Source organism: Epinephelus lanceolatus, chromosome 9, assembly GCF_041903045.1.
Source record: "Epinephelus lanceolatus isolate andai-2023 chromosome 9, ASM4190304v1, whole genome shotgun sequence".
NCBI lineage: Eukaryota > Metazoa > Chordata > Actinopteri > Perciformes > Serranidae > Epinephelus > Epinephelus lanceolatus.
In genome coordinates, this window is record NC_135742.1 from 4,979,720 (window position 1) to 4,992,780 (window position 13,061).

At 41.0% G+C, this 13,061-nt stretch overlaps 1 protein-coding gene across 1 annotated transcript in view; it reads left to right on the top strand.

The window, feature by feature from the left end:
• fras1 (Fraser extracellular matrix complex subunit 1) overlaps positions 1-13,061 on the top strand; it is a 411,473-nt gene that overhangs the window by 197,894 nt on the left and 200,518 nt on the right. The window contains exon 14 of the mRNA XM_078170455.1: positions 11,386-11,529. Within this exon, the coding sequence (XP_078026581.1) occupies positions 11,386-11,529 (144 nt within the window). The remainder of the gene's footprint in view (positions 1-11,385; positions 11,530-13,061) is intronic.

Consider the following 13,061-nt stretch of genomic DNA (forward strand, 5'->3'; position numbering starts at 1 on the left):
GTGTCCCCCGCCCGTCCCAGAAGGACAGAGAGCGAAGATTATCCGCTGCACCGTGTGACCGTGCATTCATCTCAACCTCCCCTGGTTTATGCAGAGTAGGCTTTAGAGGAGGTTTTTGGCAACTGGCCTACTAGGATTACATTCGCTGATAACTTAGCACTTCAGGCTGCACAGAAAAATAAATTGCTTTCCTGCGAGGGGCAAGGTAAAGGACGTGTAATCCTCTTGTTGGCCATAACCATTTTTGTAGAGGGGGTGTGTGTGTGTGTACTGTATGTGTGTATGTGTAGTGACCCACACATATAAATGTGGTCACGTCTTTTATAAAATGCCTATAGATGCATGTTTTGTGTTTTTGCTTCATCTGCAAGAAGAATAGTTGAGAAATGTCCTGCATGTATTTTGCAGAAAGGGGCAGTGCAAATTATTTGAGTTCCATTTAGGCTCGAAATGTTTTAACTTTGGCATGTGTAGTTTAGTGAGAGATGAATGCATGATTGACAGCCCAGTTGGCATTATAAAACATTGGCAATGTTTCCACAAACTATGGATTACATTTGTATATTTGATCTGTGTGATGTAAATCAGATTACAAAATGAGCTGAGATGCTAAACAAGAGGAGATGGTGACACCCAGGTGAGACGGCTGCCAAGAGGCGTGTTTTCTAAGAGTTTGGGACATGTCCAGCCTTGTTGGTGGCCAGCACATTTTCACTCCAATCTCATCACATGTTCATGTTTGGTCATGGACTTTACACGTTGAGACGGGACGTCCAAGGTACCCTGAGTGCGTTGGTTGTTGACGCTCTGGGACGCCGTGTCAACTTCTGCCTGTGACATGCATTGTCTGTTGTCAAGATACACTTTCATTTTCACAGGAAATGTACAGTTTGCATAGTCTCTTTCAAAATGAACGCACTACGTCGGTATGACAACACAAATTGAGTTTTTTTTTCCTTTAACAACAGACACGTGGGTACATTTTGCACACACCACACAGTTGGGTTTAGGCAACAAAATCACCTGGTTGTATTTAGGAAAAAAGAACAGGGTTTGGCTTTACGATCTTGGGAAGCGTACACCGGCCTGGTGAAAGTAGGTGGTTGTTGGACCCATCCACCAACCCTACCATACTCCCTATTCACACTTTCACTGCCTTAACTTTAGTTGTTGTCCCACTGCGTCTCCCCCTGAAGCTGCCAGGTGTTGCGTTGCAGACCGGTTGCGTTTCATGCAGACGTCAAAGGACAGCTTTTTTTGTCTGATGCCAGAAGTCACTGACCAAACGCCGAATTTCCACGATTTTGGAGTGAGACTGATAGCAGCAAAAGTGGGTATTTTTTTTTAACTCTCGCGTGGTACATGTCCAGCGTATTTGTGATGAAGAAGGGTGGTCTTTTTTAACTAGAGGTTGGGACATGTCCAGCGTGTTTGTGGTGAGGAAAGGGGGTCTTTTTTAACCAGAGGTTGGGACATGTCCAGCGTGTTTGTACCAAAAAAAGCAGGTGTTTTTTTAATGAGCGTTTGGGCACATCCAGCTGTGTTTGTGGCGATGAAAGTGAGTCTTTTTTAATGACAGTTCTGAGCATGTCCAGTTGTTTCCAGTGACAAAAGCTGGTATTTTTTTTACTACCGTTTGAGCCATGTCCAGTTGTGTTTGTAGGAACCAAGGTGGATATTTTAAGCCTAAATGTGATTTGCCTCACCTTAACCAACTGGTTTTTGGGCCTGAACATAACCAGATTTTGCTACCTATGAAATAAACAAATGTAACATATCTGTGGTTTGCAGAAATGTACAGTGCCAACAAAGTCCAGGATTGGGTTGTGATAGACTGCCAGATTCATTGTGTACTGTACTTAGTCATTTTAGTGAGACTCTTTTCAGCAGGACAGCACAAAGTATCATCTCATTCTAGAGAGAAGGTATTATGGAGCCTCTCTGCATCTTCAGCACACTGAGAAGACGATGAGGTCAGCTTGAAAGACAGACATTAAAATTGAACAGATTAAAAAAAAAAGGCTTGAGAGAAACAGAGACACTCACACAGAGAGAAAGAGAGATGACAAGAAATCCAATGTGAAACTCAAGAGAGGCCAGGGGGCTAGAAGAGGCAAGAAGAAGGCTGGGACAAAGAGAAGAGAGCATCATGGGTGGAGAGAGAGAGAAAGATGCTGCACATCTTCAGAAGCTGAGAAGGGGAGCGAGAGAAGATAGACAGGGAAATGATGGCAATGAAATAGGAAGTAGCTGAGGAGCACAGAAATTGAAAAGTGGGCCAGGAAACTATTTCACCTGTCAGTCTACCTGTCACATTGGAGGAAAGGTTCCAACATTCACTGGAAACTTTAACCCTTTTCACACAGAACTGAACAAGAAACTTCACTGCTCTGTACGCGTTGGATGTCCAGTGAGTTTGTCATTTATTTAAATACCTTGCAAATGACTTACTGCAACTGGAAGGAACCGTTTTAGCCCTCTAACAAATCGACTATACTTTACTAGCATCCATATTTCAGAACTTAATATAAAAATTTAGATTGATTTCCTCTCTCCCGGGCAGCTACTAGTTTGCATGCATGTCAGAGCAATATGAAAATTAACTTGCAGAGACCTGAAACCTGCCTGAGATGGGTCATCAATCACAGAGAACTTCTGCTGAACTCTCCTTTAATTTGGACCATGTTACATCTTTGTCGACTCGCACCACAGCTGCACAAACTTTCGGCGGATTCGGGTTCTTTACAGAGACGCCAGACATTTGAAAGTGATGTGCGCAATGGTATTCAGCAGCTGACTCTCGAATTTTCGAAGTTCGAGTTTCCCACAGGCACTTGATGTACCAAGATGAAAAACATTTTTACAACTCTCATGCTGAATGTGACCATAAAAAAGAAATGTATATTCGCTGTAGTGCATTTTTTATTAATAAGCCTCTTAAGTTGATTTTCATGTCCTGCTGACAGGAGCTGAAACCAGATCGCAAATAAATCCAAAAAGTGATTTAAAAAGTATTCAACAGTCATAAAAAGTGTGCATGATTTGTAGTTGATGGGCTGAAATATGCAAAACTACTACTGTGGTTATTTAAATCACCTACTGTCAAAGATTTAAATCCCATGCTGATAGAAAAGATGATTTATCCACCCACAGGAAAAACTGTGAAAAATTCGATTTCACTGGTGGTTGGTGGCAATTTTTCACCCTGAATGTGAAGAGGAGAGAAACAGAAAGGGAAGTTGAGAGAGACCAACAAAGAAAAGACGTTGTGGTTTGTTGAAAAGTACAGCATGAAAAGTACTGTGGACAGAATTCCATTTTATTTTCCACACATTCTAAATAATGCAACACTAAACAGACAGTGAAGAATACTGTATCGACTGTATCAGGCGTGCACAGTGCTCCACATGCAGCACACACCGGGGGTTACAATTCCTTTTAAAATACAAATCTCCATTTTTGCAGACAGTGTGTTCGTCACCTCGTACGTAGCCCTTTACTGGAGCTGAATACATGGCATGGAAATGGCATGGAAATGTGGAGGACTGGATGGAGATGCAGTAAATCTAAACTTAACGTATTCTTTGCAAGAGAAAATGCCACAAAATAAAAAGTCGAGGAGAAATACAATCTGTATGGGTGAGATAAATAAAACCCATGTTAAACCGTCTCAGCACGAAGGTAAGAGAGCACATATCTCTCCGTAGGCTACACAATTCTCTAAATTGCTCATTTTAATAATAGAAAGTGTTTATACATTTTTAACCCATATCTGGATCTTAATTTGCATTTAAATATATAATGTCTGCAATCAGTCTGATTATGATAGCAGCCAGGATTCTCCTGAGGGAATCAAAACAAGCACTATTAGTCGTCTCTGGGTTGTCGCTTCTGCATGTCAGAGGAAATTTGCATCAAGTTGAACCCTTCATAGTTTCTCCAGGCTGCACTACTGGGAGATTCTGAGTCTTGAATTACAGGCAGGAGACACCGTGATGCTATTTTGAGGTTCCTTTCACAATGAGTGGCAGCCTGTTGCACATCTACTGTGTGAGTCCATACGTGTAAATGAATGGCACATCGTCAAAGTAAACAGCATCCCCATTAAAATATGTCTTTAATGAGCTATCTGGAATTTAAAAATGTTGGATGTGGTGATAACTCTGCAATTAGAGCGACATATGTATGTAAATGACATGCTTTACACTACACACAAGCTTTAGTCCATATGTGTCAGAGTCAGAGTCAGAGAACTTTAAATTCAACTTGCTGCCATAGCGCCACCCATAGATAAAAAATACCATTGATAACTTAGAGCTGAGATGAGCCCCTTTTCCACCACAGGAACTTTTCTCATTTACTCAGGATTTTGAAAAACCTCTGCGCTTTTCCACCAAAATTACCTGGGTAAAAAACTTTCCCTCAACCCCAAACTTTCCCTGAAAAAAAGTACCTAGTAGGGGGGTAGGACTTTTCAGATTGCCTGGAATTCTTGAGGGGCAGGGCTGTGTGCTGAAGAACGCTGATTGGTGGAACACACAGACTTGAAACGTCTTACACAAAGACAGCATGCTAGTTTAGCTGATAGTGAGTTGTTACTAATAAGCTGAAATGACAGCTGTCTGTATGTAGACTAACTTAGTTTGACACTTATCTTAAAATACTTTTAAACTTAGCTGCTGGCTGAGACAAACAGCCCCAACTCTCCACACCAGCATGTAACTAGCCAAGCTGGCGGAGCCAAATACAGGGCACATGCCGAATCATCTACATCATCACGCTAATTTGAATACATTTTCCAGAACTTTGAGGTGCGGTGGAAACGCAAACCACACAGATTACCAGGAATTATTTTACACAGGTAAATAAATTCCTGGTAATAAAATTTCCCCGGAAATGTTGGTGGAAAAGGGGCTATGTTCATGTGTTACTTACAGGTGGTACAATTGGACAGTTTGAACATCTAGGCCACTCCTTGGTCAGCTTCAAATATGTTGCAGCCCAAATTTGGTGAAGATTGGATCAAATTTGTAGCCTGGAAACGAAACTCATCTCTTGAGCTCATGTTTTATTTGCTCTGGCAGATGCGTCTGGTCCGCTTCCCATTTAGACAGATTTCCAGCTGACTTAGCCTGTCTTGGGCCAATTACAATTGTTTATCTAATGTTTGGCGTATTTGAAACATTGACTGACAACTTGCGGAGTCCTGCCCTTTACACAAAATACAAAATACGTGATGAAGCCACTTATGGCTCGTGCTTCCTTGCACCAGGTAAACCATAGTGGGCATAAATCTAGCTTAATAAAGAGGAGCGCCATTAAGGCATTTTTGAAAACAACCAAGATGGCTGCAGCTGACGTGAAACTTTCTGCTGAAGTGTTATTTTCAAATTGTGATGGCAAAAACAGCAGCACTCAATCTTAGACATATTGACGCTACACCATCACAACTTATCTTGATTCTCCATTCATCCATCGGTTAGCACCACATCGTGTTTCGTTGTCCTCATTTGTTGTATGTCTGTCCAGTATTTTGTATTTAATGGCTGTTAATAATGCCAGGTTCCACACTCAAATTCGCACTTGTGATTTGGTCCAGCAATGTCAGGCTATCAAATTTACTGTTAATGAAAAAAAAATGTAGTTGAAAATATTTAGAAGTTGTGAAAATAACCTTCATTCAGGGGTTTGTGTGTCCTTTGTAAATGGTCTCATGGTGGCGCTATTCACACCAAAATTATTCAGTTCTTTTTTGGCATATGGCCAAATTCAACGCCAAATTTAATTGAAAAGTTGAATAGTTTTTAAGTTCTGCTAAATTGAAAGACAGCAAACAAGTTTGAGACAGACGGCAACAGAGACTCAGGTGAGTTGCACAGCAGAAATCCTGTGACACCAAAGCTCAGCATGCTGGAGAATAAAAATAGCTAAACAACAAGGGAAATAAAACTTATTAAATGTGTCTCAAATTACATAACCCTGTTGAGAGTAAAGTGTTTGTGGTAGTGGGAGGAATGAGAGTGTGTGTGTATGACTGATTAAAAAGGAAAAGTATGTTGTGTCCTGGTAGGTAATGTGTGTTTTCTAGATGATAAAAGGAAACATGCAGAGAGAGTGAGAAAAGATATGAATATAGTTACCCGTGGAAAATCTGTTTTCAAAGAGCAGGAAGGGATCAGGAGATTTATCTCACGCTGCTTTCCAACAACTTTTTGCGATAACATATTCGGCTAACTTCTGGCGTCTTCCGTTAATTGAGTGAGATTTTCATCTGCATTTCTTAAATGGTGCTGATTAAATTAATAACATTCTGCTTGGGTGAATATCTCATCATCCTGAAGTGTTTGCTCACTTCAGATGCATTCTGATTTCTCCTAACTTCGTTTTCTCAACCTTTCTTTACCTTTGACTTTCCATGTCCTTTTACCTGTGAACTTTTGACCTCATTCACCTTACCCTTTTTCGCCTACATATCTGTCAAGCTCCTTACAATACTTGTAGTCATATACAAATTAGCTTGTTTTTACAGGTATGTATACAGGCATGTATTGGAGACCATGGGGCATTTATCTAATTTGAAACAGGATATTCCATACTCTTAAAACTAAAAACCTTCCAGAGATCCAAAGAGAACCAAAGAAAGCAAATGTCAAAAGGTTATCACTACAAGTCTTTGTAGAGCTTGAGAAGAAGGCACTTTTATTTATATAGCACATCTAAATACAAGTAAATTCAACTGAAGGTTCTTGGAGGGACTGTCAGAGTTTGTGAGCGCTTTGGAGTTCCACAAGGAACCTTTATGGGGTCTCTTAAGATTGTGTTTTGAAGAGGCACTCAAGGTTATCAACTATTTGCGATATCAGGCTCACTGAAACTTAATCCACACAAAAATGCATAACTTTTGTGACCTTTACGCCAAGCATTCATACTACGTCAGCATTTTGGAACCCCTAAAATAGAGACCTTTGAAAACGCTGCTGACCCTGTTTTAGTTCTAAAACTCTATGGTTGCATTTTAATTCGGACCAAAGACTGTTTATAAAGCTGGACGACGTGTCTCCAGTTACTCCCACGGTCAAAAGACAAAATATCCCAGATATGGTAGTCACCATGTCATTTGGAGCCAGAGTCTGCGCAGTAGCGATCTCTGCAGTATCGGGTTCCCGCCCAAACACCTGTCCAACCACTATGTAGCGTCAATTAACAAATAAAGACTAGACTTGTCAGAAAAGTGAACACTTGAACTTAGAGCAGCATGGTAAGAGCTACCTAAACCAACAGGAGCAGTCTTTGGAAAAACTTATTTGAGTTGTACTTTGAGCTTTTGGTTTGGCCCATGTCCCATCTGTTAACATTGAAGAGATGGGCTTCATGACCTATACTGGAGCCAGCCACCAGGGAGTGATTGAAATGTTTTGGCTTCACTTTTGGGGAGCTGTCATGTCATCTGTTGTTATTGTGCTGCCTATTGATTGGACAGGCGAAAACTTGGACTTTTGGCAACTGTTTCCCTCCTGATTTGGTCTTATCAGTCAACAACCATCAAGCCGAAGCATTATAGCTAAGCCTACATACCTTTTGTGATTTTTATCCTAAATGTGTGTGTACTTCTTTCCCATCGCCATGGCTTCCTCAAGCGATGGACAATACGCCCAGTAGCACTCAGATGTGTCACCATATTTGCTTTTCAACGACTCTGTTTTCTTCAGCCTTGACCTCCTTATATTCATGTGTTACTTTCAACCAAGCAACCAACTGGAGAATAGACAATTTCTGTTTACATCGGCACGTGTATGCCCAGTGTACATAAATGGTCATGAAATATGCCTTTTCAGGCATGCTAGTATGGACGGAGATTATTTCTGAAACTGTACTAAAACTCTTGTGTGTACGGAGATCGTTTTCCTTTTAAAAAAAGCTATTTTAAAATGAAAAGTATTGAGTAAATGTGGCCCGAGGAGTTGGGAAATTGTAGCACAATACCCAGACAGAAAAGGCTGCGACTTTCACGGTTTGTAGAACTTGCTTAGATTTTTACAAACAAACACCAGGCAGAGGTGTCATCTGTCTGGATTTTCAGACACATGCCAATCAAATAGCTGCTTTCGATTTTCCAAAGACTTCATCATTCACCATTTTTGACACTAAGACTGATGCTAACGTACAATTACCTAAGGAATATAGTGAATAGAGAGGGGCTTTTACCAGATGTAACCACATTATATCTGATACTAAGATGCAAATTTGTGCAGAGGAGAGGCATCAGAAATGAAAGCAAATCCATGTTACTGCTCATGTAAATGCTAAGCTTCAAGACAAGCATCTTTTTCTTGGGGTTTCAAGTGCACTTAAAAGGTAATGGGTAGTCTTTTTGTTCGACAGCCAGTGGCATTACTTCCTTTAAGAATGCTTCCATAAATGACTGTGAAATTTGACAGCACTTCCACAGATGTCTAACACAGAAGAAGCTTCAAGACACGGACTTGGATTTCAGAAAAAGGCGTCAGATGTTTGGTTGTAAGTTAAAACAAATTTGCACATAGCAAGAGTCTTTGAACAAACTTTTTTAGGAAGAATTTGTGGACCGTGGTGCTTCCACAACCTCCAACATCTCAGCGTTCATTAAGAAGGGATTTAATGTTTGAGCGATATCTGCTGGTTCTGTGAACTCTATTTAGATGGTAATGAAAACATCTTCTCAGATCATGTGAAAAAGGATCAGACAGTGTCATCTGACTGTTCTGACACAAACTCTTTTTGAAGGCAATCCACTAGAAAGCCCCTTTTTGCATTGCCCATTTATTGAGTGTGCACACCATCTAAAAGGGCTCCTAAATGCACATTTGGAAGAAATCAGCACCAGCTTGTGAATGTGCATCAGAAATCTGGTGTAGGTTGTGAAGTAAACAGTGATCGCAGTGCCAAAGTTAGCTGTATCAGAGCCAGAGTTGTCACAGCACTCCTGTGTCTCCCTTATAGTTTGTTTTTGTCTCTGTTTCTGTGGCATCTGGCTTTAGTGTGTGGGCCGCTGGGAAATCATGTGTTGTCATACCAGTTGGTGTTGAAATTTTTATTTTTTTTTCCTGAGCTTCTGTGTGTTCACCTACATACACAGAGACACACACACTCACACACACACAGATGAATGTGCACCGATCCAGCTTTTTCAGTTTCCATACCGATCCCGATGCTGTGGCTTTGAGTATCAGCTGATAACCTGATACCGATCCGATACCATGGCTGACCTAAAAAGCTATATACCTTTACATGTAGAACAGAAAAGACTAGAGGCATCAGGCATTGATGACTACACAGTTCTTAAGATAAAATGAAACAAGATGAAACAGATTAATGCAACGATGAACTATTTATTTTTAACAAAAATAAACAATTGAGCAACAGCAGTTGAAATAGTGTGAAATACCTCCACACAGCAGATTCTCTCCTTCGCTCCATGACGTATGACGTAGCTCGCATTGCAATCGATTTAAAGGGAAAGGATTGCCTCAGGTATAGGTGCATTTTCCGATACCCGATCCATCTATTTTGATGATATCGGGGTTGATATTCAATCCCGCTATCGGATCAGTGTATCCCTAGTCTACACCCTCTCACCTTTTCCCTCAAACATCAGGAGTGGTGGCTTGTCTTGACTCTCCTTAGTGAAGCTAGCCGTGGATTCCAATTCCAGAGGGGAAAAGTCTTAGAGGAAAATATTGAATTTGACAGCACATAGACAGATATGTTTACTATCGCTGCAAGGTACCAGATACTCATATATACCTTAGTGCAGGAGCGACCAAATGGTAAAACATATCATATCAATGATTAGACCGATTTGTAAGGTTGATAAGCTAATTTAGACTTAATAAGGCTGTGTTACCTTTAAACATATTTTGCGGCTTCAAACAGATTTAATTTTTTGGGTTTTTTAGATCAAAAATTGCTCTTCTGGTAGTAAAGGTTGCTGACTCATGGTTGAGGCAGTTCAGGGGGATGAGCTGGGTGGTTTCCCATCTTATGTTTCTCTCGGCTGATATCTCCAACCCTTTTTGTTTCCTTCATTAAGTTGTGAGTATTATTTCCTTCTTGTTTAATAATAAAACGTATTGATTTTTCCCCTGCACAACTGTTTGTGGCGTCCTTTATATATTCTGGCTCTTGTAGAGCCTTAATTTGTTTAGAGAGGCCGTAACAAAAGCAAGATGGTGGATCACATTGATTACCTGCAAACTTTTGTTCTGTTATTGCAGATATTTGTTTTTATCCAAAAACAAACAAGCATGTTCATGAGACCACTGCACGCTCTTGTTTACAAGGATTTCTTAAGTCTCTTTTTTACTTTCTCCTCCTTCTCTTTCCAACATGTGGAATATAACACACACACTGATGTTGTCCTGGTTTGCACTCCAGGTTAAGAAATATCTGCTGTTTCTTGGTTCCAAAATAATTTAGTTTTGGAAGAAATGCTCTGTGTGGTTCAATATTAGCTGTGGGAACCAAGTTGGTGGAAACAGGGTATCTTTGTCTCCTCACTCACACCCTCACACTCAGTCACACACACACACACACACACACACACACACACACACACACCACATACTGTACACAAACACACTCAGACAGCAGACACACTCTTAAATTTTTACATGCACTCCCCACATAGCTCACCTCACCCCAGCCCTCTGCTCACACAGTTTGTTTTCACTGTTGTCAGTGTTGTCAGAGCTGTTTTCACTGGTGCTCATAAAATACCACTGGTAATGGCAGCTACGGAGACCACACACACACACACACACACACACGCACACACACACACTCTTCTGAATCCTTTAGTTTGTAATTTATGTGCTGTAAAATCCTGATTTTCTCTTTCTTGTTCAGTGTACTTTTATAACCTTAAAAGTTTCCTTATAATTCAAAGTGCATTAAGGGTTAAGGCACAAAGATTTTTTTTCAAACCAAGATTGTAGTTGTTAAGATATTTGTTCTTCCGAGCATCCAGACAGAGATTTAAAATGTACTTGACTTTCAGTACTCCATCACAGTGGCCATGTCTCCGTTTGTCAGTGTCAAAGTGATATTGTTGTCGTGCTGTAATGGAGTTTTAATTACAGATCATTTGAAAAGTGTGACACTGACGCATCATGTACAGTATAATGATATCCATACTGTAGGAAGAAGAATTAAAGTAGGTGGTTGTTTCAAAAGATAGAAAAAAACAACTGAAAATTCACAAAGACATTAGTGATCTTTGGAAATTACTGTCTTTAACATAAAGTTGGCTGAGACACAAATTATGGTATGGCTATTTAAGACCATTTTATGGTGATGATATATGGTAAATAGATACCTACAGTAACTCTTTTCTGCTCTTTCCACCAGGCTGTCACGAGTCCTGCTCAGAGTGCCGCGGGCCGAGCCAGCAGGAGTGTGTGTCGTGTTCGAACCCGGCTGCCTTGCTCAAAGACGGGGAATGTGTTCCTGACTGTGGTGCCGGTTTCTACAGTCAAGAAGGCATTTGCTACGGTAAGGCTGACACATAGACTACTTCAATACTGCACTGTAGAAAGTTGTTGATGCTGTTATGGATGGAGCAATTTTTCTTTTATGGTAATTGGATTTTAAGAATATGTGGAATACTCGTGTTATTCTGCTTGACTGAGGCACTGCCTACATAAGTGTAGCTCATCCTCATGTCCAGTCTGTAGCCCCTTTTACGCTGCCAGATTTTCGGTGAATGTTGGGCCGTTTCGCCGGCAAGCTGCGAGCGTTTAGACACACAGAGCCGGAAAGGCGAGTTGATCCAAGGTGCCTAATTTTCCGCCTCGTAGGGTAGACATATTGGCAGAACCAATAGTTTAAACAGACCGAGGCGGCCTTCCACAACGGGAGGGGCTGTTGAAGACTTGAGGGAGGAGCTGTTGATGACGCTGCACGTGCGAGCCACTGGTGGTGGATAAACAGGAAACAGCTGATAGCAGGAATTAGCGGGCAGCTAGTAGCAAGAGGGAAACACAAACCTGACAGACACTGTAAAGATGAGCAACTGGGGAGACAAGGAATTGCGCGCCCTCCTTGTCCTCGCAAACGAAGAGGCCATTAACCGTCAGATGACGGGGACGGTGAAGAACGGGCTGACTTACAAGAGAATCACCGAAGGACTGACCAGCCGCGGCTTCCCTCCCACGTCACTGTTTACGTCACATGCTGAGCTACACGTTTTGTTACTTGCTCACGCCCCCCATTGTCCTGAAAAAGGCGCATTCTGTGTAAACAAAAGTAGGTAGGCGGCATTTTGTTTTCGTACTGCCGATGCTGAAAAAAGACTGATTGGGCTTTCCTGCAAATTGGCACAATTCCTGTTTAAAAAGGGCTTAAGATGAGGATCACTGTGCTGAGGTTTAAAAAGGTATAACCTAACCCGACCAAAAACTTTTTGTAGAGCAACTTTTCCTTTAACTTGTTTTGTCCTTTCTAATTACTAGCTGTCTAAATGTTTCTCAGAATTTTCCAGAAAATGGACATAAACACATCATATTCACACGGAAAACAAGACCTGTATTGTTCGCGCATGACATCCTGGTCTATTTCTGCTGTTGGTGCAGTAATTGGACTGTGTGATTCTTATGAAACAGAAAATAAGATTGGTAAAATGGCACAAGTCCCTGTGAGAAGCTTCGGCTTTGGCTTTTATCCACAAAAAAAGGGAACAGAGCACCAAACAACAAAGATGTTTTTTGAGTTCGAATAACCTTAAATTGTCAGGCTGGATTTTTTGGGGGAAAAATGTGTAAAAAGTGATTTACAATTTCTAAAGCTTTAAAGAAGCAGTTACAGAACATGTCATGTGTATGATTCTAAAAGCTGAAGCGGAAAAAGCAACTGATAAACAATTATCCGTCTGATATGTGCTCACTGTGCAGCTTCACTTCACCAGGAGTGAAAGCTGATATTTAAGCAGACAAATTAGATGTCAAAGAATGTGCCGAGAAGGTGAACAGAAAACACGATCTGAGACAATAAGAGGTTTATTGTTAGCGGTCAACTGGAGGTGAGGG